General features: G+C 49.8%; 1 protein-coding gene across 3 annotated transcripts in view; it reads right to left on the bottom strand.

The window, feature by feature from the left end:
- SREK1 (splicing regulatory glutamic acid and lysine rich protein 1) overlaps positions 1–25,185 on the bottom strand; it is a 117,938-nt gene that overhangs the window by 36,882 nt on the left and 55,871 nt on the right. For 2 of the 3 annotated variants that reach the window (XM_069749578.1, XM_069749593.1), the window contains exons 8-9: positions 3,576–3,678; positions 3,125–3,244 (exon numbers count right to left, since the gene is read on the bottom strand). In XM_069749578.1, coding sequence (XP_069605679.1) covers positions 3,125–3,244; positions 3,576–3,678 — 223 coding nt within the window. The remainder of the gene's footprint in view (positions 1–3,124; positions 3,245–3,575; positions 3,679–25,185) is intronic. The other variant, XM_069749584.1, reaches the window with a different exon arrangement.

Genomic DNA, 25,185 nt, shown 5'->3' with positions numbered 1-25,185 from the left:
CTGGCAAGCCTGTGGCCTCGCTTGGAGGGAGAAATCCTCCATCGAAGAGAAAGGGCCGAAAGTACTGAAACTTATGCTTTAAAGGAGGATGGCGAGGTTTGGCCTGAGGAAGGAGAGAGCTCGTCCCTCCAGTGGTTTCTTTAATAATTTGGTCAAGCTTGGAGCCAAATAGACGGAAACCATGGAGAGGCAAGTTGGTAAGGGACTTTTTTGAAGATCAGTCTGCTTGCCACGCCTTAAGGCAATGGTCCGTTGGATGGCCACTATATTGCTGGACGCCTGAGCAGCACATGAAGCAGTGCCCAGGGAGGTGGGTACTGCAGTGCGCAGGCGCCGGGAAAGGTCCGAGAAGCCCAGCGTGCATATTTCCATGCTACCGATGGGTGAGGAGGGGGCGTGACTGAAAAAGCCTGCTCAATGAGGCCGGGAGGGGGGCGGAGCTAACCGCCGACACTAAGGGGAGGGAGAGTAACACTAACACCGATGGGCGGGAGCCAAAGGCCATCAGAGATGCTCGGAGGAGGGGGCGGAGCTAACCGCTGGAAACAGGAAGAGGAGGCATGCTACTGACGGGCAGGAGAAAAGCTTGTCCCAAGATGAAGGGAGCAGACCTAGCTGCGGGGACTAGACCGCGCTGAAACCGGGGCCTAGAGTAGCAACAGCATCCTCTGAGGCTCGGGAGTGTGGCGCAGAGGCCCAGACATTACCTGTAAGGTAACCCTGCACCACCAATCTCGCAGATATAAAAGAGAAACAGGCCCCATATAGACCAAAAAGGTCTATACCTAAACAAAAGGCCCTAGGGAAAAAACCTGTTCCAATATCTAACTAAAAAACCCTAAATTAAAGGAATGGGGGACAGGAAGATCTCTTCCATCATGTTCTTCCATCTTCCTCTATCTTCATCCATGTCTTCATAATCTTCACCTTCTTCTTTATCTGAATCTTCTCCTCCATCACCTCTGGACCAGAACCTGGCAGAGAGAGGAAATAGGGATTTTTGTGTACTCACCGTAAAATCCTTTTCTCCGAGCCATTCATTGGGGGACACAGACCGTGGGTGTATGCTGCTGCCAATAGGAGGCTGACACTAAGTGATACAAAAAAAAGTTAGCTCCTCCCCTGCAGTATATACCCTCCTGCTGGCTCTCAGCTAACCAGTTCGGTGCAAAAGCAGTAGGAGATCAATAACAATATATGAGCGTATAGCATGTCATATTCTAAAAATACAAGCATAAGCTAATAACAGGGTGGGAGCTGTGTCCCCCAATGAATGGCTCGGAGAAAAGGATTTTACGGTGAGTACACAAAAATCCCTATTTTTCCTTCGCCTCATTGGGGGACACAGACCGTGGGACGTCCCAAAGCAGTCCCTGGGTGGGGACAACAATAGATCATGCCCTGTGTAACCGCTACTTACAAGTGCGCCACCGCGGCCTGCAGAGTCCGCCTGCCCAGACTCACATCTGTGGAAGTGTGGGAATTATAGTGCTTCAAGAATGCATGCGGACTGGATGAATCCGCAAGCTTGCAGGCGTGCCTTGCTGACGCCTGGTGCCTAGAACCCTTGATAGACAGGGAGATAGGCTGACATCTAGCACGGAAGGACTCCTGGATGGTGAAAAGAATTCACCATGTTATCATGGTCGATGAAACGGCTAAACCCTTCCTGAAAATGACAGGAAGCCTTCCTCTACCGTCAGGAAGCCCAAATAAAATGTCCAACCTTCAGAAGGACGCTGTCCTCAAGACGTACCTACTCAGAGCACTCACTTCGTCCAGAATATGGGGGATCTTATTCCATTTTGTGGACTGGAGCCAAAAGAGATGAGGGAAGAACTATGCCCTCATAACAGTGGTAATACAGTACCACCTTGGTAACAAGGGATGGAGATGGCCTGAGGACAACCTTGCCTCGAAGGTAATAAGGGAAAAAAGTCTGAAAGAGCAGAGAAGCTAGCTCCGAAGACTCGTCAGAGTGAGAATATCGCAGAGGAGAACGGGACGACTTTCCCTGATAGTAAAGTCTGCCCGGATGAAAAAACGTTGGGGTCTGAAACAGACCCATGTGCCTCCTACAGACACTAAGCAAGAACTGGTTAGCTGAGAGCCAGCAGGAGGGTATATACTGCAGGGGAGGAGCTAACTTTTTTTTGTATCACTTAGTGTCAGCCTCCTATTGGCGGCAGCATACACCCACGGTCTGTGTTCCCCAATGAGGCGAAGGAGAAAAAGGAGATGTACCTCTCCATCCAGACGACAAGACTTCATTAGACATCCGAGCCTCTTGGGGATGTGGGACCAGGTTCTGGTGGGCAAGTGTGTAGGAGACAGGGGCCAGGACCAAAATCCAGATCACGTACACACTCTTCTGTGTTAGGGGTTGGGGGCCTGCTGGCTAAACATATGAGGATACAGGGTGGCAGTTCCCACCGTACTCAGTCTCTACGTGGGAGTACAGTGTGACTGTTCACACTGTATTCCTCCAGAGGTAAAGGAGAAGGTCCATCTCAAAAATAAAAGAGGGAGACATTACTGGAAAACAACAAAAACCAAGGTAGATATAGCTCTAGTAAAAGACCCGTGTCCACCTCCTACGGACACTGAGGTAAAAACTGATTAACCTAGTGCCAGTTGGTGGGGTGTACACTGCCGAGGAGCTAATTTTTTTGTGCATAGTGTCAGCTTCCTAGTGGCAGCAGCATACTCCCATGGTTTCCCGTGTTACCCAATGAAGCGATAGAGAAAACACCATTTCTGGTCATAATAAGACTTGTGTCCCGCATTTTTAACGGTTTTCCCCTCCGCGGTCTCTCTATTATCTCCATCCCACTGGGAGCCCGCAGATGAGCTACTGTGATCTCCACATAGACAGCAGTACAAAGAATATGTGGTTCCTCTGCAGCTGCTGCTGAAGATCCAAAAGAGAAATTCAGGAGACACACACTTGATGTGAATTCATTATCAAAGCGTTTCAAAGTCATCCAACTTCATCAGGTTACAACCCAGCTTGTCCTGATGGTCACTCTTTCCATTCAATGGGATGTTCTCCTTGTACTAATGGTGCATTAATAGAATCATAAACGGAGATCTAAATTCTAATTCTTATCAAGTTTGTTCATACCTTGAACGCGATCTGCTTTTTGACTTGCGTCTGTCTCTTGAAATAGAATGTTTCTTATGGGGACTTTTGGATCTCCTGCGTTCTTTATGCCTTGACCGTGAACGGTTCTGTGACCTGCTTCTGAAACAATACTGACCTGTTAAACAGCTAAAAAATTCATGTCATGGTTATAAAAGGCCTAAAAAATAAGAAAAATGGAATCTCCTTATTTTTCTACTGAGCACACATGCATGATCAGTAGAGCCAAGCACATATTGGTTTTGGGATGGACAAGCATTGGACATCAGCTATGTGATGTTTCCACAGCTGGCTGTGTTGCACTGGTTTCGGATGTCTAGTCACTGCTACGACAGTCACAAAAACAGTAGAAGAAAATAACTGACATTAGGAATACCCAGCTATACATCCCACAATGTATCCCAAAAATCACCAAAGCGACACATGCTGTTACCTGTGCTTTGAGTGTGACCGTTTCCAACTAGATCTGGACTTGGAATGAGAACGGGATCGAGTTCTGGAGGGATTCTTTGTATTTTCAATGGGTAACCCGGTTTCTGTTGAAAATAAAATAAAGCACCTTAATTAAAGGGAACCTGTCACCCCGTTTTTGAAAGATGAGATATAAATAGTGTGAAATAGGGGCAGAGCTGGGCTTTACATTAGTGTCCTTTTGGTGCCTTTATTCCCCCGGGATGCTGCTGAAATACCTTTGTGAAGTGTCCGTTTTGTCCTGTCAGTCAAGTTGGTCAGGTCGAATGGGCGTTGTAAAATAGCGGTTCCTCCCCCTGATTCTCGGCTTGTCTTTCGTAAACGCGATCTGTGAATAGCACAGATCGCGCTTTTTCTTAGCGCCTGCGCAGTGAATTTGCCTCCGGCGCCTGCGCATTATGTTTTGCCCATCTGTGGGCAAAGCATAATTGACATCATTGCGCATGCGCGGGCCTTCACTTTAGCCGGGGTGCCCCGGAAGTTGTCATATCGGCAAAGTGTTATTCTGGATGCCGTATCTCATCCCACACTGCGAGCGTAAGTTTTGTGCCAAGATCGCTCGCCTGCCTTACGCTCGCAGTGTGGGATGAGATACGGCATCCAGAATAACACTTTGCCGATATGACAACTTCCGGGGCACCCCGGCTAAAGTGAAGGCCCGCGCATGCGCAATGATGTCAATTATGCTTTGCCCACAGATGGGCAAAACATAATGCGCAGGCGCCGGAGGCAAATTCACTGCGCAAGCGCTAAACATAACGCCAACGGCGGAACTAAACTTCGCAGGGAATCGCATGAGGTGGGGGAGGAACCGCTATTTTACAACGCCCATTCGACCTGACCAACTTGACTGACAGGACAAAACGGACACTTCACAAAGGTATTTCAGCAGCATCCCGGGGGAATAAAGGCACCAAAAGGACACTAATGTAAAGCCCAGCTCTGCCCCTATTTCACACTATTTATATCTCATCTTTCAAAAACGGGGTGACAGGTTCCCTTTAAGAAAAGACATACCATAATATCAGGAACATGAGAATACTGCAAACGAGAAAAATAGGGAAACTAGATATGCTCATTAGCTTGTGAGTTTAGCACAAACTACACTCCCTCACAGAAGTTATGTCGCTTATCCATGTTATGTAAATAAAAGCTTATAACCCGACGTTAAATTCATCCATTGGTTGTATAAATTATTCTTTTGAAAGTTGAAACACTCCGAAATGTGGTTTAGGTTAAGAAAATAAATTGGCATCAATGCAGAAATATTGATCAGTTAATGGACACAGAATGGTCAGATTTTGGCAAGACAAAAGTTTTGTCGCCTGGTCATATAATGCACCCAATCCTAGTTTACATCCTCACCTGTGCTCAGTACATGATCGGTAAATTAGTGTGTGTATAAAAAGAAACCCAGCACCCCAGACCTTCACTTGAACTGCAACTTGAGCTCTGACAACATGCCAAAAATCCACCCTGCGCCCAAAACCTGGATTATCAAGAGGCTGAAGACAAGATCCACTGCAGAAGTGGCTGGCACCTTTGATGTGTCTCAGCGTCAAGTACATACAATTAAAAAAAGATTTTAAGAGACTGGAGATGTGTTTGACAAGCCCAGGTCCGGCAGATCCCGCAAGACAACTGCTCAGGAGGAACGTTTGTTGGTAAGAAAATCCAAAGCAAGCCCCTATTCCACTGCAGCAGAGCTCCAACAGGCCTGGTCACCTCAAGTCCCTGTGTTAACTAGAACAGTTTGAAGGATTCTGTTTCGAAATGGCCTCCATGGTCGAATCAGTGCCCAGAAGCCAGCACTAAACAAAAGGCAAATAAAAACCATGTGGCATTTGCAAAGTCCCAAAGCCTGCTAAACAGATGGACGCTGGAAAAGTGGCAGAAGGTGGATTTCTCTGATGATTCTTCAGTAGAATTACACCTCCAGCTCCGCAAATACTGCAGGAGACCTACTGGAGCCCGTATGGATCCAAAATACACCCAGAAAACAGTTAAATTTGGTGGTGGAAAGATCATGGTCTGGGGTTACATTCAGTATGGGGGTGTGCGAAACATTTGCAAGGTGGAAGGCAATATCAATAGCCTAAAATATCAAGAAGTATTAGCTACCTCTTATATTCCAAATCATAAAAGGGGTCAAATTCTACAGCAGGATGGTGCTCCATCTCTACAACAAAGTTCCTCCTGGCAAAAAAAAAAATCAAGGTGCTCAAGGTCTGACCAGCCCAGTCACCAGACATGAACATCATTGAGCACGTTTGGGGTAGGATGAAAGAGGAAGCTTGGAAGACCAAACCAAAGAATCTAGATGAACTCTGGGAGGCATGTAAGACTGCATTCTTTGCTATTCCTGATGACTTCATTAATAAATTGTATGAATTATTGTTAAACAGCATGGAAGCAGTCCTTCAAGCTCATGGAAGTCACACAAAATATTAAATATGATTAATAGCACCACAGCTTCATTCACCAATGTTATACAACATATATTTGCATTTTAAGTTAATTATTTGTTTGAATATCACATTACTTTCTGTTGGCGACAACACTTTTGTCTTTCTAAAATCTGACCATTCTGTGTCCATTAGCTGATCAATATTTCTGCATTGATGCCAATTTATTTTCTTAACCTAAACCACATTCCGGAGGGTTTCAGCTTTCAAAAGAATAATTTATACACCCAATGGATGAATTTAACGTCAGGTTATAAGCTTTTATTAACATAACATGGTTTAAGCGACATAACTTCTGTCAGGGAGTGTACTAGCTACAATACACTGCGTAGTGGAACTTTTAGCCTCCATCCTGCAGCTTTGGGCTACACCTCCCGATGCAGAGGAGATACTCCGGCTTACTTCTGCATTGGGTGGTGAGCAGCGTTCATTATGTGGAATTGACAGGCGCTTGACAGGAGTCATGCATGACAGGTATCATTCACATGTTTTATTCAGTCACTAGGACTAACACACGATATGCAACCATCATGTACATTTCCTGGTGGTCATCTGCTGACACCAGTCACCTCCTGATGCAAAACTTAGCGGCAGTGGAGAACCCCTTTATCAAGGTTGTCTGTTCCCATTTGTTAATAGCTGCATTGAGTTTAAAAAGTGTCAGAAAGTCTAAGGGTGCCATCTATTCTTTCATTCATGGGCAGATTTCCAGACATGCAGTTTGTAGCCCGTTTCCACTTTAAGACTTGTCTCATGTGGACGTATCTCTCCCGGTAAGGCTATGTGTACACGTTCTGGATTTTTCGCGTTTTTTGCGCGATAAAAACGCATACATATGCATCCTATAATTTAGAATGCATTCTGCAATTTTTGTGCACATGATGCGCTTTTTTCCGCGAAAAAAACGCATCGCGGTAAAAAAAAGCAGCATGTTCATTAATTTTGCGGATTTTTTTGCGTTTTTCCCACTATTTAATGCATTGGCAAAAAAACGCGCAAAAAAACACACAAAAAATGCATAAAAACGCATGCGGATTTCTGGCAGAAATGCCTGGTTTTTGTCAGGAAATTTCTGCAAGAAATCCTGAACATGTGCACATACCCTAATACATGCTGCATGTGAGGCCTGTGTCATGTACTTTTGTCAGCTCAGCTTCATTCCTTTCACCTGCTACAGCCCATGATGAGTCCGTTCTCCTCTGTGCTAATGTAAACGAAGGCTACTTTCACACTTGCGTTTTTCAGCTTCCGTCACAATCCGTCGTTTTTTGAGAATGCAGGATCCTGCAAAAAAATTTGCAGGATCCTGCATTTTCCCATAGACTTATATTAGCGACAGATTGTGACGGATGGCCATCCGTCGCGTCTGTCGTGCACTGGATGCGTTGTGTTTTGGCAGACCGTCAGCATGAAAAAACGTTCAATGTAACGTTTTTTCGTACGTCAGATCCGCCACTTCCTACCGCGCATGCCTGGCTGGAACTCCACCCCCTCCTCTCCGGGACTTAGAATGGGCAGCGGATATGTTGAAAAACTGCATCCGCTACCCACGTTGTGCCGAATTTGCACAACGTCCGTCGGTACGTCGCGACGATGCTTTGCGACAGCCGCGTACCGACGCAAATGTGAAAGTAGCCTAAGGCTGTGAAATGTGTGATTTCCCTCTCGACCTACCACTCATACAGAGTCTCTGTAATCACTCCCTTCGCCACATTGCCTTGTGTGTGTCCTCACACAAACTTCAGTTGGGTTATCTGTCTTTTCAGAAGACTTGCATACTTTCCACACTTTGTATGTACTTTCACTCCTCCTGGTTGGTATATCCGAGACCGTTTTTACACTGTCTGTGTACAGCTCGGATCGGAAGACCCAGCTGAACCACCAGGTATTCGGACCTGAAATAATTGCCTCATAGACATATACGAGCAGGTAGATTTGGCAGTCGTAACGGGTCTTCTGATCCAAGTGCGGTCTGTGAACATGAACATTGGCAGAAGAAGGCAAGAGTAGAAAGAGCCAAGTTTTGCAAACCTTCCGATCTACGACTGATGCAGAAGGACAACTAGCTATGTGGAGAAATTAGACATACTCTGCAGCAAAAAAATAAATAATTAAGGGCTGGGATTCTCAATAAAAGCTGTTTAGAAAATTAAATAATTTCTGAACTTAAAAGCCAAATAAATAAAAAAAAAAAAAAATAAAATGAGTGCAACAGTGTACATAGCCTTTAAGGCCGACCTAATACTGAGTACAAGAATATCAGTTTCCGGTTAGTGGTAACAGCGAGAGCAGGCACAGCTGATGGGAGTATTCATCAGCCGGCGCCTGTGCTAAAAATATATATTTTTTAAATTATGCGGGGTCTATTCTTGATAACCAGAGCAGACAAAACTGCCAGCTGCAGGCTGCAAACTCAGATGTCAGCTTTGTCATGGCTGGTTATCAAAAACAGAGGGGTTTTAATTATTTAATTAAATAATAAAAAACAAAGGCGTGAGGTCCCCTTAATTTTCACAACCAGACAAACTAAAGCAGACAGTTGGGGGCTGATATTCTCAGACTTGTAAGGGACCATGGATATTGGCCCACCGAGCCTAAAAAATAGGGATTTTTGTGTACTCACCGTAAAATCCTTTTCTCCGAGCCACTCATTGGGGGACACAGAACCATGGGTGTTATGCTGCTGTCACTAGGAGGCTGACACTAAGTTGAGACAAAAAAGTTAACTCCTCCCCTGCAGTATACACCCTCATGCTGGCTTCCAGAGACCCAGTTCAGTGTAAAAGCAGTAGGAGATTATTAACAACATATAAACATAACAATATTAGAGTACAACATAAGCATAAGCAAAGAGCCAAAAAGAAAACAAGCCATAAGGCTAACAGGGTGGGAGCTGTGTCCCTCAATGAGTGGCTTGGAGAAAAGGATTTTACGGCGAGTACACAAAAATCCCTATTTCTCCTTCACCACATTGGGGGACACAGAACCATGGGATGACCCAAAGCAGTCCCTGGGTGGGAAACAATGTAACCCAATAACTCCGTGTTACATCTGACTATAAATGTGCAACAGCCGCTTGCAGAACACGTCTGCCAAGGGCCGCATCCGCAGAAGATTGAGTGTGGACATTGTAGTGCTTCGTGAAGGTATGCAGGCTGGACCCTGCTGCGGCCTTGCAAACCTGCTCTGCCGATGCCTGGTGCCGAATGGCCCAGGAAGCACCCACCGACCTAGTTGAGTGTGCCTTAATCCCCGCCGGGATAGGTCTGCCCCTGATCCAATAAGATTCTTGAATAGCTGATCGAATCCATCTGGCTATTGTGGCTTTAGAAGCGGCTAAACCCTTTCTGTGACCCTCTGGGAGCACAAAGAGGGAGTCAGACCTGCGGAACTGGGCAGTCCTAGAAACGTACCTCCTGAGGGCCCTTACCACGTCCGAGGAGTGAAGGGCCTTTTCAACCCTGTCTTGGCTGTGGGCAAAAGGAGGGAAGAACGAGATCTTCATTAAGGTGGAAGGATGAAACCACCTTGGGAAGAAAAGACAGAGATGGACGTAGAACTACTTTATCTTGGTGGAAGGAAAGGAAGGGCGCCCGGCAAGAGAGGGTGGCCAACTCAGACTCGCCTGATAGAGGTTACTGCCACAAGGAAGGCGACCTTCCAGGAGAGGACAATCAACGAAGCATCCTGCAGAGGTTCAAAAGGGAACTCCTGAAGAACACTCAGAACCAAATTGAGATCCCAAGTCTCTAACGGCATTCTATAGGGGGGTACCACGTGAGAGACCCCCTGAACGAAAGTCCTGACCTGCAGGTTAGCAGCAAACCTACGTTGGAACAACGCGGATAATGCCGAGATCTGACCCTTGAGAGAACTGAGCGCCAGACCGGAATCCAAGCCAGACTGGAGAAATTCCAGAATGGAGGGAATAGAAAAGGCGAGAGGAGGACGTCCACGGACTCTGCAACATAAGAAGGCTTTCCAGGTGCGGTGATAAATGCGAGCGTAAGACGTCTTGCAAGCGCTAATCATGGTGGCAATGACTTGCTGTGAGAAACCAGCTTGAGTTAGGATCCAGGTTTCAACAGCCACGCCGTTAAACGTAGGGCCTCTGAGTTCTGGTGGTAGACCGGCCCTTGGCGAAGCAGGTCTGGGCGATCTGGTAGCCGCCAGGGAACGTCGGATACGAGTTGAACGAGCACTGCGTACCACGCGACATGGCCAATCCGGGGCGACTAGGATCAAAGGAACCCCCTCCATCTTGATTTTCCGGATTACCTTCGGTAGTAAAAGAAGCGGAGGAAAAGCATATGGGAGATGGAACTGATGCCATGGGAATATCAGTGCGTCCACCCCGAGGATACCGAGAACGCGCTATGAAGTTGGGAACCTTTGCATTCAGTCTGGACGCCATCAGATCCACGTCCGGAGTCCCCCAGCGAAGACAAATCTGCTGGAAGACCTCCGATGGAGTTCCCACTCCCCCGAGGCGAGACCCTGATGGCTGAGGAAGTCCGCCGCCCAGTTCTCGACGCCTGGAATGTGCACTGCAGAAATCCACATCGCCGCCCTGCTGCAGGTACTCCCCTGATGGTTTATGTACGCCACAGCTGTGACGTTGTCTGATTGAATCCGAATTGGGTGACCCGCAAAGAGGAAGTGGAAATGTCTAAGGGCAAAACTGATCGCTCGAATCTCCAAGATGTTTATCGGAAGTCTCGACTCTCGAATCGTCCAACGTCCCTGGGCAGTGTGGTGGCGAAATACCACTCCCCAACCGAGGAGACTGGCATCGGTAGTTACCACCAGCCAGTGAATTGGGAGAAAAGACCTTCCCTGGCTGAGAGTTGACTCCAAAGTCCACCATTTGAGCGCTTGCCTGATCCGCGGGGGCAGAGGACATGGCCGAACGAGGGATAAGGGACTCCTGTCCCAATTGTCCCGTAGAGCCTACTGTAAGGGACAGAGATGCAGTTGGGCGAAGGGAACCGCTTCCATTGCGGCCATCATTTTCCCCAGGATCCTCATGGCAAAATGAATGGAAAGAGGGAAGGGACGACAAAGTGTCCGGGTTCCCTGTTGAAGCGCTTGGGCCTTGGACCGAGGAAGTAGTACCAGCCCCTTGTACGTGTCCAGGATCATGCCTAGGAAGGAGATTCGTCAGGATGGAAAAGGGGAGGACTTGTCTAAGTTGATTAGCCAGCCAAGGCGTGAAAGGGTATTCAAGGTAATACGGACGCTTGCTTCGCAGGCCTGATAGACTACCTCCTGATCAAAAGGTACGTCCTAAGTATGGCAACACGACCACTCCTCGGGAATGAAGAATGGCTATGACTGCCGCCATGATCTTTGTGAATACCCTGGGCGCGGTGGCAAGGCCGAAGGGTAAGGCCGTGAACTGGAAATGGTCCTCTTGGATGGCAAAACGCAGGAACCTTTGATGTGGCGGAAAGACTGGGATATGGAGATAAGCATCTTTGATGTCTATTGATGCTAAAAATTCTCCTCTCTCCATTGAGGAGATGACTGACCGGAGACGTTCCATCCTGAAATGCCAGACCTTTGCATATGTTTAGGAGCTTTAGATCCAAAATGGGGCGCACCGTCCCGTCCTTTTTTGGAACGACGAAAAGGTTTGAGTAAAAACCTCTGAATCTCTCGTGTTCTGGAATCGGAACAATGACCCCGCTTTGGCGGAGAGATTCGATGGCGCGGTGAAGCGCGTGAGACTGAGCTCCTGAACTTGGAAGACGAGAGGGAAAAAACCAAGCTGGAGGGGAGGCGATGAGTTCTATTTTGTAACCGGAAGACACCAGGTCTCTGACCCATTTGTCGTGAATGACGGAAAGCCAGAAAGGAAGCAGGCGTCCGCCTACTTTGGTGGTGTCGATCGGAAGACTCCTTCAGTCATTGTGAAGGAAATCTGGAGGGCCTGGATCCCCTAGTTCTGGGTTGCCTAGGCTTACCTCGCCAGGACTGATTTGGCCTGTATGACGGCCGAGAGTCTCTGTCTGTACGTGGAGAACGTTCTGATCTGGACGAGGCTGTGGAGGAGGACCAGAAAGGGCTACTGCGAAAGGGCCGAAAGCGAAAATGTTGCTGACGATGAAAAGCAGTTTTAGGCTACGTTCACATTAGCGTTTTGCGTGTTTGCGTCGGGCGACGCATGCGTCATGCGCCCCTATATTTAACATGGGGGATGCATGGACATGCGTTGTGCTGCGTTGTGCTGCGTTGTGCGACGCATGCGTTTTTTTTGCCACAAGCGTCGGGCACAGAAAACGCAACAAGTTGCATTTTTCTTGCGTACAAATTTCAGCAAAAAATGACGCATGGGTCGCAAAACGCAGCGTTTTTGCGTGCGTTTTTATTTGCGTTGTGTTGCCGACGCAGCGGCGCACAACGCAAATGTGAACGTAGCCTTAGGCCTGTGCTGCGGGAGGAATTTGCTTTTCCCTCCTGTAGCATCGGAAATAAGTTGGTCTAGTTTTTCTCCAAACAGACGTCCACTCTGAAAAGGCAAAGAAATCAGAGACTTTTTAGAAGAAGAATCCGCGCGCCACTCTCTAAGCCATAGTGCTCTTCTAATGGTGACGGCATTTGAGGCAGCAATTGCCGCACAGTCTGCTGCGTCTAAAGACGCGTACATCACAGTCTCCAGCCATAGCGATTTGTTTGGCGAGATCCGCCGCCACAGACAGAAGAGTCTGGTCCTGAATGGATTTTGCAAGGGCATCTGCCCAGAAAACCATTGCTTTTGCAACCCATGCCACAGCGAAGGAAGGGAATAGCGAGGAACCCGAGGCCTCATACACTGAGCGAGCCATGGAATCTATTTAGCATTCTGTGGGATTTTTAATTGAAGCACCATCAGGTACTGACAAAAGCGTTTTGGTAGCCAAACGCGATACCGGAGGATCTACTAATGGAGGTTCCGGCCAATCTTTGACAAGATCTGCGGAAAAGGGATACTTCGTTCCCAGGGTCTTTTTACCCGTAAAGCGCTTATCCGGTCGCTCCCTGTGTCGCCTGACTATCTCCAGAAAGTCCGGATGAGAGGCGAACACCCTATGGGATCACTTGGTTCTTGTAAAAGAAACCACATGATTCGGAGCCAAATTAGGGTCATCATCAACCTTTAGCGCATGATTGACAGCTTCAATGACGGAATCCACAGTCGCTTGAAACTCCGGAGAATCCGGGTCCAAGGATGCCTTAGATTTATACTCAAGAGCAGACCTGGGCAAGATGCGGCCCGCGGGCCGCATCCGGCCCGCCTGATGATTTTAAACGGCCCGCCAGCTAGCTGTCACTTCTGACAGCCGCCCCCGGCACCGCTCGGCCAGCCGCTTCTGAAGACCACTGGCGGCTGGAGTGAAGGCGACACGCTGTCGGAACTGCGCTTGCAGAGCTGAGGGTGATGAGGAGCCATGTTCCCCTGTGCTGTGTGAGCAGAGCTGCGGGTGATGAGAAGCCATGTTCCCTTGTGCAGGAGGATGCAGCAGCAGCGCCGCCAGGTTCCTGTTTCCTTCTCAATCTTCTGCCCTCCCCCCGCATCCCAGAAGTCAACATGTCGAGTCTGCACACAAGAGCAAGTAAGAGCTGCAGAAGAGGGGAGTCCTGGGCCGGTCATGGGGGCTGCAGGTGGGAGAGGAGGGGTGCATGCAAGGCTCGGGGCAGCCTGCCAGCAGGGGTGACTGGGGGGCAGTTGCTGTCTCTGTGTGGGGGGATAGGAGGGCTCCATGCCTGTGCACCTGTATAGAAAGCTCCTGCTTTGTATCATGCATTGTGTGTTCTATATAACAGATACAAACTCTGTACATCTAGTGCTGCGTGTGATCTCGGGGGGTGCGGAGACCCCATTTCAGTGTTTGGGTGGTCCCCCAGGACACTATGAGGCTGTTACAGATACCTCAGCACTTGGGGCTCCTGTCAGCCCCATAGCCATTGCACATACAGTATGTGTTCGACCACTTGGGCGCAGGATCTTGTGAGCAGACGATCCCTCCTGTGATCAGACAGACAGCTCTTTTCCTGTAGAGGGGTCATAATTGCTCTTCACGGGCCAACCCCTTTAAAAGGGAACTTCCTGGATGTTTTTTCTTTTAAATACGGAAGCAGTGGTGTAAATGTGTCAGTGCTTGTCCCCCCATAAAAAATGAGACTTTTTTTGTAATGATCCAATGTGCTAATCTTGAGAAATCTTGCATAGAAACCATATGCAAATCATGCAAAAAGTGCACTGTGGAATGTCAATGCACTTAAAAGACAATACTGCTGCAGTGACACGCCCCCAGTGCACGTCCAGCCTGATTTGCATGTGACGTCTATACTAGATTTCTCAATATGGGTCCGTTGGATTGCTATACAAAAGGTGTATTGTTATTGGGGACAAAAAGCTATTCCACAGCAATATTCCTACTGCCAGCTGTAAAGACGCGCTGACGGGCCCCTTTAAGCATTTTACCTTGTCATCCAGTCACTGGGGGTAGGTTTCCCTTTTTTAAGCAGTGATCAGACCCCAACTGGAAAATCCATAGTGCTTTTATGTTACAGTGGGTGGATTTGCTGTTTTAGTACAGTCTTAAAGGGGTTGTCCAAGATTAGGAAAACATGGCTGCATTACTCCAAAAACAGAGCCATCCCTGTCTGTTTGTTTATGAAAAGATAGCATATGTATACTACAGTATGGGTGAAAATGAGTTAATTATATTAGTCCGGCCCTCTAAAACCATCCCAATTTCTCATGCGGCCCCATGGCAAAATTAATTGCCCACCCCTGCTCAAGAGTCATGATCGCTGCGAACCCCTGGAGAGGGTGAGCGAGAAGTGGAGCTACCAGAGGCTGAATGGCGTGGTGAATGCTCAGGACAGGTAGTGCGGATCCGTTTTTTGGATGTCCGTACCTCCTTCAGGTGAGAGCGGCCCCTGCTGGCCGATGATTCCCCTATAATGGAGGGGTCTCTTAACCCAGGTAGATGAGTGCCGCGCTCCCCAGAGAAGTCATGGAGGGATTCAGGGGGGCTAGATACACTGAAGTCGGTAGCGGCGGATGGCTCTTGGGCATATTGGGTATCACAGGCCGAGAAGAGAGGGGAGCTTTGAGGCCGAGGGAGAGGAGCCTCGCAGTCTTTTTAGCCTTTGACTGCGACATGATGTACCCCAATATAAGTGAAAAAAAACACTGCTATGGAAGCGATGTGGGGTAAAGCTGCAGGGAAGCACATAGTGCCGTCTCCTTACCCAGGTCCTGTGTCCCGCAATCTGAAGATGATGGCGCTGAGTAAACCGGCATCCAGGGCGACACGTGCAGAGGGCGGCAGAGCTGCTTGCAGTGGGAAAGAAGATGGCTGCCGAGAGCTGGGAGGTAGTCTCGCACGGAGCGAGAAGCGCCAGGACTGGGGGCGGAGCTGGCGGAATGATGCAGGCGGTGGGCGGAGCTTACCGGGACGCGGCCTACACAAGGCCGAAGCCGAGGACTAAGTTTATGGCTTCGGCCGGCGCGCACCTGCGGACCGCCGGGAAATGTGCCGCGGAGATCTGTGGGGACCCTGCCGCTATGGAGTCCTCGTATGCCGCCGGAAAAACGACCCCTGCTGGTGCACTTACCCTGATATGAAGGGGATGGTTCAGCAGGTCAGAGCTGCGCCTGGGGTAATGAGGACGGTGCAGGGTTGGGGAGCCTCCATCCACCATCGCCCTGAAAGGGGGGTGGAGAGGAACCGTCAGCCTCCTTCCATCATCCGCTTTTACAGTGGTGATGTAGTGGGGGCTGCACGGACGCCACGATGGAAAAGGTGCCTCTGAACAGCCGAGGGTAAAACCTGGTGGGCAGGGCAAAATGTCCAGCAATATGGCCTGGCTGCAGAAGAGGATACTGGAGGTACCACTCCAGTGCTCGTCTGATAGAGAGGGGGGGAGATCGGTGCCCTTGAAGGGGCCCGTCGCCCCTAAAATCAGCTCAGGCAGTGGCATCCCACGTCGCAGGAGAGGATACGGAGAGGTAATACTCCTGTGCTCGCCTGTTGTTGGTTCGGGGAGATCGGAGCCTTGAAAGGTTTCCGTCGCCCCTTCGTCCAAAAGGAATTAGAAATCCGAAAAAGTTCTGGTGTGAATAGCAGACCCAGTGTGCCTCCTACGGACACTAAGCTTGAACTGGGTCTCTGGAAGCCAGCATGAGGGTGTATACTGCGGGGGAGGAGCTAACTGTTTTTGTCTCAACTTAGTGTCAGCCTCCTAGTGACAGCAGCATACACCCATGGTTCTGTGTCCCCCAATGTGGCGAAGGAGAAAATAGCAGACCACAGCAGCTCCAGAAAAGGCACATTAGATGCACCAATTCTGGTGCTTTACCCAGCTCTTCCAACTTGCCCTGGTGCAGCGGCAAGTGGGGTAATTGTTGTGGAGTTAATTTCAGCTATTTTATGGCCACTGAGATCAAGCGCAGGGATTAGTAATGGAGAGGCCTCTATAAGATGCACCATTACTAACCCTATAGTTAGACCGTAAAAAATAAACAGCCAAAGAAAGGTCCTTTAATTGAAATAAAAATAAAAGTTGTACTCACTTTACGCCCAATCCATTGAAGCCCTTGTCCCCTATAAAAAAAATACTACTACTACTAATAATAATAAACGATATCCCTTACCTGTCCGAAGTGAAGACTAGCAATACTGTCCCACGTCGTAATCCATCGCTGCGATATAGTGCCATGATGCCACTGCCCAGGCTGAAGACCAGGAAAACAATGAGGTGCTGCAAGCGCACTTTCAGTGATGAGTTCAGCTGAACTCGGAAATCCATGGGTTCGCCCATCACTAGTGCTGATACGAGCAAGAGTAATCCCAGAATACATTACCATCAGTGCAGTCCAAGCAGAAGACGAAATATGGCTGTCACAAATTGGTATTTTTCAGGGACCTACCTTCATAACATAGGTTATTGTGTACTGATAACACACTGGCATATGCATACTGTATCATCCACATGCAGCCATATTGTCATGCTGGTATATGTCTACTAACAAGCAGCACATAATATACCCTTTCTAGGGCATCTATTATAATAACATAACTAAATATAAAGATTAAAAAAAAGCACCCAACTCACATTGCAGTCATGCTATGAGTGCTGAAAATGGCAGTCTGTTCCCAGTCCTGTACACTTATAATGCAATTAGCAGTAAGCTACAAATACCAGCCCTAGACGGTCCAGTGTCCCATCCACCCCTGCAAGTGTCAGTGGCAATATTCTCATCAGTATAATGTCTGCTTGACTGACCGTTATTAAAGCCAATCATGTTTCTGCAGAGGAAACAAGGAGAGAAAAAAAAAAGTAATTTTTGTACATCACTGCTGTCGATTTTTCCAGACGGCATGGAAATCACCGTATTGTGTGCAACCAGAACAAAGCATAGCTAATATACATTTTGATATTTTTTTACATATATTTTTACCCTGTAGATCTCCGAGAGCTCTGTCAATCAATCAAATCTCCGAATAGAGACGTTCAGCTCCTAGAAGAGGGCTGGCACAGCATTGTATGGACTCAATCATTCTAAGCCCATATAACGGTGTGCGCTCCTACAAGCGGTGAGAGATTCTAAAGGTACCTTCACACTAAACGATATCGCTAGCGATCCGTGACGTTGCAGCGTCCTCGCTAGCGATATCATCCAGTATGACAGGCAGCAGCGATCAGAATCCTGCTGTGATGTCGTTGGTCTGGTTGGGCCAGAACTTTCTTTGGTCGCTGGCTCTCACGCTGACATCGCTGAATCGGCGTGTGTGACACCGATTCAGCGATGTCTTCGCTGGTAACCAGGGTAAACATCGGGTTACTAAGCGCAGGGCCGCGCTTAGTAACCCGATGTTTACCCTGGATACCATCCTAAAAGTTAAAAAAAACAAACGCTTCATACTTACCTCCCGCTGTCTGTCCCCGGCGCTGTGCTTTCCTGCACTCACTGTGAGCACAGCGGCCGGAAAGCAGAGCGGTGACGTCACCGCTCTGCTTTCCGGCCGCTGTGCTCACAGCCAGTACAAAGAAGCAGAGCGCCGGGGACAGACAGCAGAAGGTAAGTATGAAGCGTTTGTTTTTTTTAACTTTTAGGATGGTAACCAGGGTAAACATCGGGTTACTAAGCGCGGCCCTGCGCTTAGTAACCCGATGTTTACCCTGGTTACCGGGATCGTTGGTCGCTGGAGAGCTGTCTGTGTGACAGCTCTCCAGCGACCAAACAGCGACGCTGCAGCGATCCGGATCGTTGTCTGGATCGCTGCAGCGTCGTTTAGTGTGAAGGTACCTTTACTTGTGGCTTGAGCAATTGTTGGGGGGGGGTCTCACAAGCAATCTACAAGCTTCTTAAAACACAAAAATTGAGCTTAGTTTGAGTTGGTATACATGCAGCACATAAACGCATGTTCATATTGGCCATAAAACATACAAAACCTACAAGAAACAAAATGAGTAAAAACCCTGCTGTAACTAAATAAGTAAAAAGCAAAAGTGCATTTAAATAACACAGTTCTTAGTAATACTGTTTTTGATCAAAAATAGCATAAAAGCCATTCCACCGTCGACAAGGTGAATCTGATCGGGATGGTCCTACGCTGTCTTATATAAAAATACAAAGAAAAAACACAAAAATTGAGATTAGTTTGAGTTGGTAAACATATGTTTTTTCTTTGTATTTTTGCATTTTGTGCAAGCCGGGGTGTGGCCTCCCTCTCCTGAGCTGAAAAACAGGATTTTTGGTTGCTTACCGTAAAATCTGTTTCTCGGAGCCTTCATTGGGGGACACAGGAACCATGGGTGTATGCTGCTGCCACTAGGAGGCTGACACTATGCAAATAAAAAGTTAGCTCCTCCTCTGCAGTGTACACCCTACCGACAGGAAGTAGGATCTTCAGTTAGTGAGAAAGCAGTAGGAGAAGCAACGTGTAAAAGAGAAAGAATAATAATATAATAATAATAAACTTTATCTACAGAGCGCCAACAAATTCCACGGCGCTCCACAAATTAACAGATTCAAACACTCAAAGAGTGTTCAAAGAACTCAAACATATACAGTAAACAGAAATGTTCAACTTGGGAGGGTGCTGTGTCCCCCAATGAAGGCTCCGAGAAACAGATTTTACGGTAAGCAACCAAAAATCCTGTTTTCTCTATCGCCTTTCATTGGGGGACACAGGAACCATGGGACGTCCCAAAGCAGTCCCTGGGGTGGGAAAAAACGGACTTCCATCAGGTCCGAGGACTCACCACTGCCGCCTGCAGGATCCTTCTGCCCAGGCTGGCGTCCGCCGAAGCATAGGTACGGACCTTGTAGTTCGGCAAAACGTGTGGATGGAAGACCAGGTTGCCGCTTTGCAAAGCAGTCGGCGAAAGCCTTGTGACGTACCGCACTGGAAGCGCCGACCGCCCGGGTAGGGTAGAGTGAGCCTTAATCCCAGGAGGGGGCACTCTGCTCTTGACCCGGTAAGCTTCTAAAATTGCCATTCTGATCGAGCAGGCAATAGTCGCCTTGGAAGCCGGCAGGCCTCTACGCACGCCATCAGGGATGGCGAAAAGAGAATCCATCTTTCGGAAAGCGGCCGTGCTAGCCAGGGAGATCCTCACTGCCCTGACGAGGTCCGGACTGTTCAACGATCGCTCCAGAGGGTGAGTCGGAGCTGGACAAAAGGTAGAAACAATGTCCTCGTTGAGGTGGAAAGATGAAAACCACCTCGTTAAAGGAAGGAAGGCGGAGGCCTGGGACCACCTTGTCCTGGTGGAAGAAAATCGAGAAAGGAGGTCGGCAAGAAATGGCCGCCAACTCAAAAACGTGGCAGATCGAAGAGATGGCCCTGATGAGAGCCACCTTCCGAGATAGAACTGACAGGGAAAACTCCCTGAGAGGCTCAAAGGGGGAACCCCTAAGAACAACCAGCACAACCCTTAAAGCCCATGAATCCACAGAGGCCCTGTACGGAGGGACAGCGTGGGCTACTCCTCGAAGGAAGGTCTTAGCCTGTGGCTGAGAAGAGAACGTCTTCTTAAAGGGAAGAAGAGCGCAGGAACCTGGCCCTTTAGAGAACTGAGAGCAAAGCCCGAATCCAGTCCTGCCTGAAGGAAAACCACATGGAAGGCAGGGAAAAGGACATAGTGACAAGCGGTTGGACTCGCATCAACGAAAGTAAGCCTTCCAGGTACGAAAAGTAGATCCTGGAAGAAGACGAAGGCTTCCTAGCCTGGATTATAGTGTGACCCATCCGGTCCGAAAGGCCGGACGCTCTCACAACTGTGGAGTCCACAGCCATGCCGTTAAACTGAGCGACCGATAATTCGGGTGGCAGATCGGACCCTGAGACAGCAGATCGGACCCTGAGACAGCAGATCGGGTCTGTTTGGAAGGCACCAGGGGTGTCCGTGAGAAGATTGACGATGTCCGCAAACCAAGACCTCCTGGGCCAATCCGGGACGATCAGAATGACCGGCACCTATCCCGCCTTGATCTTTTCGACAGCTTGGAAAGCAAGGGAACCGATAGGGGAGCACGAACTGCGACCAAGGAATGGCCAGAGTGTCAACACCACTGCGAGAGGATCGCGGGACCTTGGGATGACCCGAGGGACCTTCCTGTTCCATCGGGACTCCATGAGGACCACCTCTGGAGTCCCCCATCGAAGAGCAATATGAAAGGAAACCTCCTGAAGTAAGGACCATTCCCCTGCCGCAAGGCCCTCGCGGCTGAGGAAGTCGGCGGCCTAAATGTCCACACCGGGGACATGCACTGCGGAGCTACCCAGGACCGTTGCCTCTGTCCAAAGGAGGATCCTGGAATCTCGGCCGAGGCCAGAGAACGCCGAGTCCACCCCTGGTGGTAGACATATGCCACAGCTGTGTCATTGTCTGTCTGGATTCGAATTGGCAGGCTGCTGAGAATCCTTACCCAGTGAAGGAAGACAGAAAGATGAACTCGAGGACAATGATCGGCAAAGAGGACTCCTGCGCCGACCTACAACCCTGAAAAGAACAGGTGACAAAGCCCCGCGCCTCCGCCGAGCGGGCTGGCGTCCATCGTCACCACCTGCCAGGGAACTGGAAGGAAGGAAATGCTGTGAAGGATCTGCTGTGGGATAAAAGAAGTGACCTCGGCCACCAGTCGAGGAACCGTCTGACCCAGGAGAAAGCCGGATCGGACGATGCAGGGAGAAGACAGACCTGTCCCCTGTGATAGCATAGCCTGCTGAAGAAGTCTTGAATGAGACGGGCGAAGGGAAAATTGCTTCCGATGTTGCAACCAACCTCCTTAGGACCTTTAAGGCCCATCGGAAAGGAGGGGAGCAAGCGAACTTCCTGACAAAAGGAGGAATATCCTGTCTTTGGGAAGGAAGAGACTGGTCCGACAAGCGTCGAAGAATATGCCCGGAGCTACGAGGCGCTGAACAAGACGGAAATTCTTCCTGTTGGCGAGCCACCCGCAACGGCTAGAGTGTCGGGAAAGATGGATAGACTTTCGGGCGCCTGAAACCGAAATTCCTGAGCCTACATGGAAGCGATTACTGAACGAGGGAATATCATCCTGAAGGTCTCCGACAAAACTTCCTGTTCAGCAATTCGAGATCCAGACTGGGACGAACGTTGTCGTCCTCTGTCAGTACAAAAAGATTCGAAGAGAAGCCTGTGAAACGTTGAACTGTTCCTGTTCTGGGATGGGAACGATTACCCCGGATTTAATGAGGGAAACAATGGCTGTAAAGAGACCCGGGACTAGAGCGGGGTCTCTTGGAGGTTGGAATTTGAAGAAAACGATCCCAGGGCCGGAAATGAAGATTTTGTATCTAGAGGATACAAGTGCCCTGGCCCATGCGTCCTCTACTGAGGAGACCCAGACGTCCCTTAGAAACAGAAGACGGCTGCCCAGCCTGAGAAACGGGCTGGGGTCTAGTCGTGGGTCATGCCTAGGTGGAACTTCCAGTCCTGGACCTGGAGAATCCACCTTAGGACTAGCGGGAACGCCAGGAAGTAGTGAGTCGAAGAATACCTTCTTCTCTTAACGTGCCTGTGGCCTCTGTTGCGAAAGGGAATCTGATGCCGCGAAACGACGAAAAAAAGAGGCCGAAAGGACCGAAGTTGCCGCCTAAGAAGAGAACTGGTGCCGTCAGTGGCGTCCTTAATAATTTGGTCCAGCTTGGAACCAAAAGGACGTGATCCTTGAAAAGGGCAGGCTCGTAAGGGACTTCTTTGATGGCTCTTGAGCCAAACAGAGCGACAGCTGGCAACAACATTACTGGGTGTCTGAGCGGCAGAAGACGCGACGTCCAGGGAAACAAATTATACCCCTGCGTGAGTAATCTGGGTGGCAGCTTCCGCCAGCCAGTCTGGTGGAGCTCCGGCTTGAATGTCCCAACGGAGTTGTTTTAGCCCTTTCGGATACCGACTTCGAAATCAAAGTGGAAGCGAAAGCCGGGCATAGGGATGATGCCGAAATTCACGAAGAATTCCATGATTCTATCGATGGAATCTGTCAGAGTCGCCCCACCGGACAGCGTGAGGACTGTCTTAGTGGCAAGTCTAGCAGTCGGCGAATCCACAGAGGGAGAGGTCGTTCTCCATCGCCTCTCATACCGGTTGGCGATGAGATCCGGAGGAAAGAGATATGAGACTCCAAGACGCTTGTCTCTTTGAGAACGTCTGGTCGAATTCTCCCTTTCTCTGGCCAGAAGCTCCTCGATTCAGGATGAGGAACGAATCCCTTGGGAGGTAGTTTAGACCGTCTAAACGAAACCGCCTGATCTGCGGGTTCCGTAGAGGAATCTTAGATGCCACAGGTCAGATTGGACGCTCCAATGAGGCTTTGAACCATATCCCTCATGTTATGATATGGTCCGACTCCGGCCCCAAATTATCCTCCGAAGGTACATCATAAAAAGCCTCTCCCTCCGAGAGGGGGAGGATAAGGGGAAACTCGACCACAGAGAAGGACCGTGGGGCGAGATGAACCGAGAAGAGAACTCAGACCGGCGTTCCCATCTGGATCTTTCGCGGCCTGTATTGGAAGACTCGGACAGAGATTCTTGCGACCCGCTGGCTACTACGGAAGTCTGCAGGGGCAACAGATCGAGCATGGACACAAGGGTCTGGGACACCCGTGTGAGATCCGCTACTGATAGAGACAGAGGGGAGGCCCAGCCTGGGGTGGGGACTTCGCTCTGAGGCGGAGCAGCAGGGAACATAAAGTGTTTCACTAAGACACAGGAAAAAGTGACTCCGGCCCCTGAGACAGAGGATTGGGGGGGGGGGGGGCTGGGGTTTGAGTCAAACTGCGGTGCAGAGGTACTCACGGCAGGCGCTGCGGTGTCCAGATGGAAGGCTGCACGGCTTGGAAGATGCTCCTCAGGAACGATAGCCCCTAGGAGAACAGGTAGACATATCTGGGGCACTCTTGTTCGGAACTTGCTGCAGGCCTGAAGAACAACAGTGGAACAGAAAGATGGAGCTGCTGCCCTGCGGCCTCTGGTTGTAATCCGCACAGAAGATGTGCTGTGCCCCCAGAAATGAACGCTCTCAGTGAAAATGCGCGTGTGAAATCTCCTGCCCTGTGCTCAGCTGCGACGTGGAGGAAGGAGCGGAGTCCGCCCAGATGACACCGGTGGGCGGAGATTGCAGGGCACAGTTTGTCGAGCGGGAGAAAGCCCGCCCAAAGCAAGCGGAAGTTGAGGAGCGCGGTACCGGAAGTAGGCCCCGGCGGAAGCCGGGACCTAAATTAGAGGCCGGCGCCGCTGGAAAAAGATCGCGGCCCCGGAACAATGTGCCGCAGAGCAGCGCGGTAGCCTGCCAGGGCCGCAGGGAGGACGGAATAGTCGGAAGGCGGCGCCGAAGTAGGCCTCGGCTGAAGCCGGGACCTAAATTAGAGGCCGCCGCCGCCGGAAAAAGAGATCGCGGCCCCGGAACAATGTGCCGCAGAGCAGCGCGGTAGCCTGCCAGGGCCGCAGGGAGGACGGAATAGTCGGAAGGCGGCGCCGAAGTAGGCCTCGGCTGAAGCCGGGACCTAAATTAGAGGCCGCCGCCGCCGGAAAAAGAGATCGCGGCCCCGCAACAATGTGCCGCAGAGCAGCACGGCAGCCTGCCAGGGCCGCAGGGAGGTCGGAAGGCGGCGCCGAAGTAGGCCCCGGCAGAAGCCGGGACCTAAATTAGAGGCCGGCGCCGCCGGAAAGAGGATTGCGGCGCCGAAGCCTGCAGGGCGGCCGCCGGGGGGAGCGGTGCCGACGCCGCCAGAAAAGTGACATTGCAGCCGCAGCGCGACCGCAGGGAGGACACTGCGGCCCCGAAGAAGGGGATAACCTGTAGTGCAGAGCTACTGCACGTCTTGCTGCCCCTGGGATTCCTTTTAAAATGAGATCAGCGCCGCCATAGAGGATAGAGCAGCGCATCTAGGGACTACTACTCCCCCACACAGCGAGAGAGTAAGGGGGGAAGATCTGGAGATTTAGGGGAAATACTCACCTTAGACATCCCACGCAGTTACTAACCTGAGGGGATTGAGACGTCCACGGAGCTGTGATGGACGTCCTCGTCTCCTCCAACCGACAGACTCTGGTGGGCGAGTGGGTGGGGGACGGAGCCAGGACCGGACTTCTCAGCACGCTTGTGTGCTAGGATCTTGGTCCTGGAGAGGGATCTATGAGGATACGGGGTGGCAGTACACGCCGTACTCATAGTCCGCATTGTGGGAGTACAGGTGTGACTGCTCACCCTGTATCCCTCCGGAAAACCTGAAAAGGAACGACGCACATTGAGGTAGATAAGGGTCTAATGAAAGACCCGTGTCCACCTCCTACTGACACTAAGCTAAACTGAAGATCCTACTTCCTGTCGGTAGGGTGTACACTGCAGAGGAGGAGCTAACTTTTTATTTGCATAGTGTCAGCCTCCTAGTGGCAGCAGCATACACCCATGGTTCCTGTGTCCCCCAATGAAAGGCGATAGAGAAATTACATTTATAGGCTTTCCCAGACTGGTGTCCACTGGTTGGGACCCGGTCTTTTTGTCTGCCCTTATTCACACACTGAGGTTTTGTTTTTTTTTTTTTGTTTTTTAACATACACAAGAGCCAATCTCTTC

Source organism: Ranitomeya imitator, chromosome 1 (genome assembly GCF_032444005.1).
Source record: "Ranitomeya imitator isolate aRanImi1 chromosome 1, aRanImi1.pri, whole genome shotgun sequence".
Lineage (NCBI taxonomy): Eukaryota > Metazoa > Chordata > Amphibia > Anura > Dendrobatidae > Ranitomeya > Ranitomeya imitator.
Note: the sequence above shows the minus strand (reverse complement) of the source record. Positions and strands in the feature narration are given on the sequence as shown.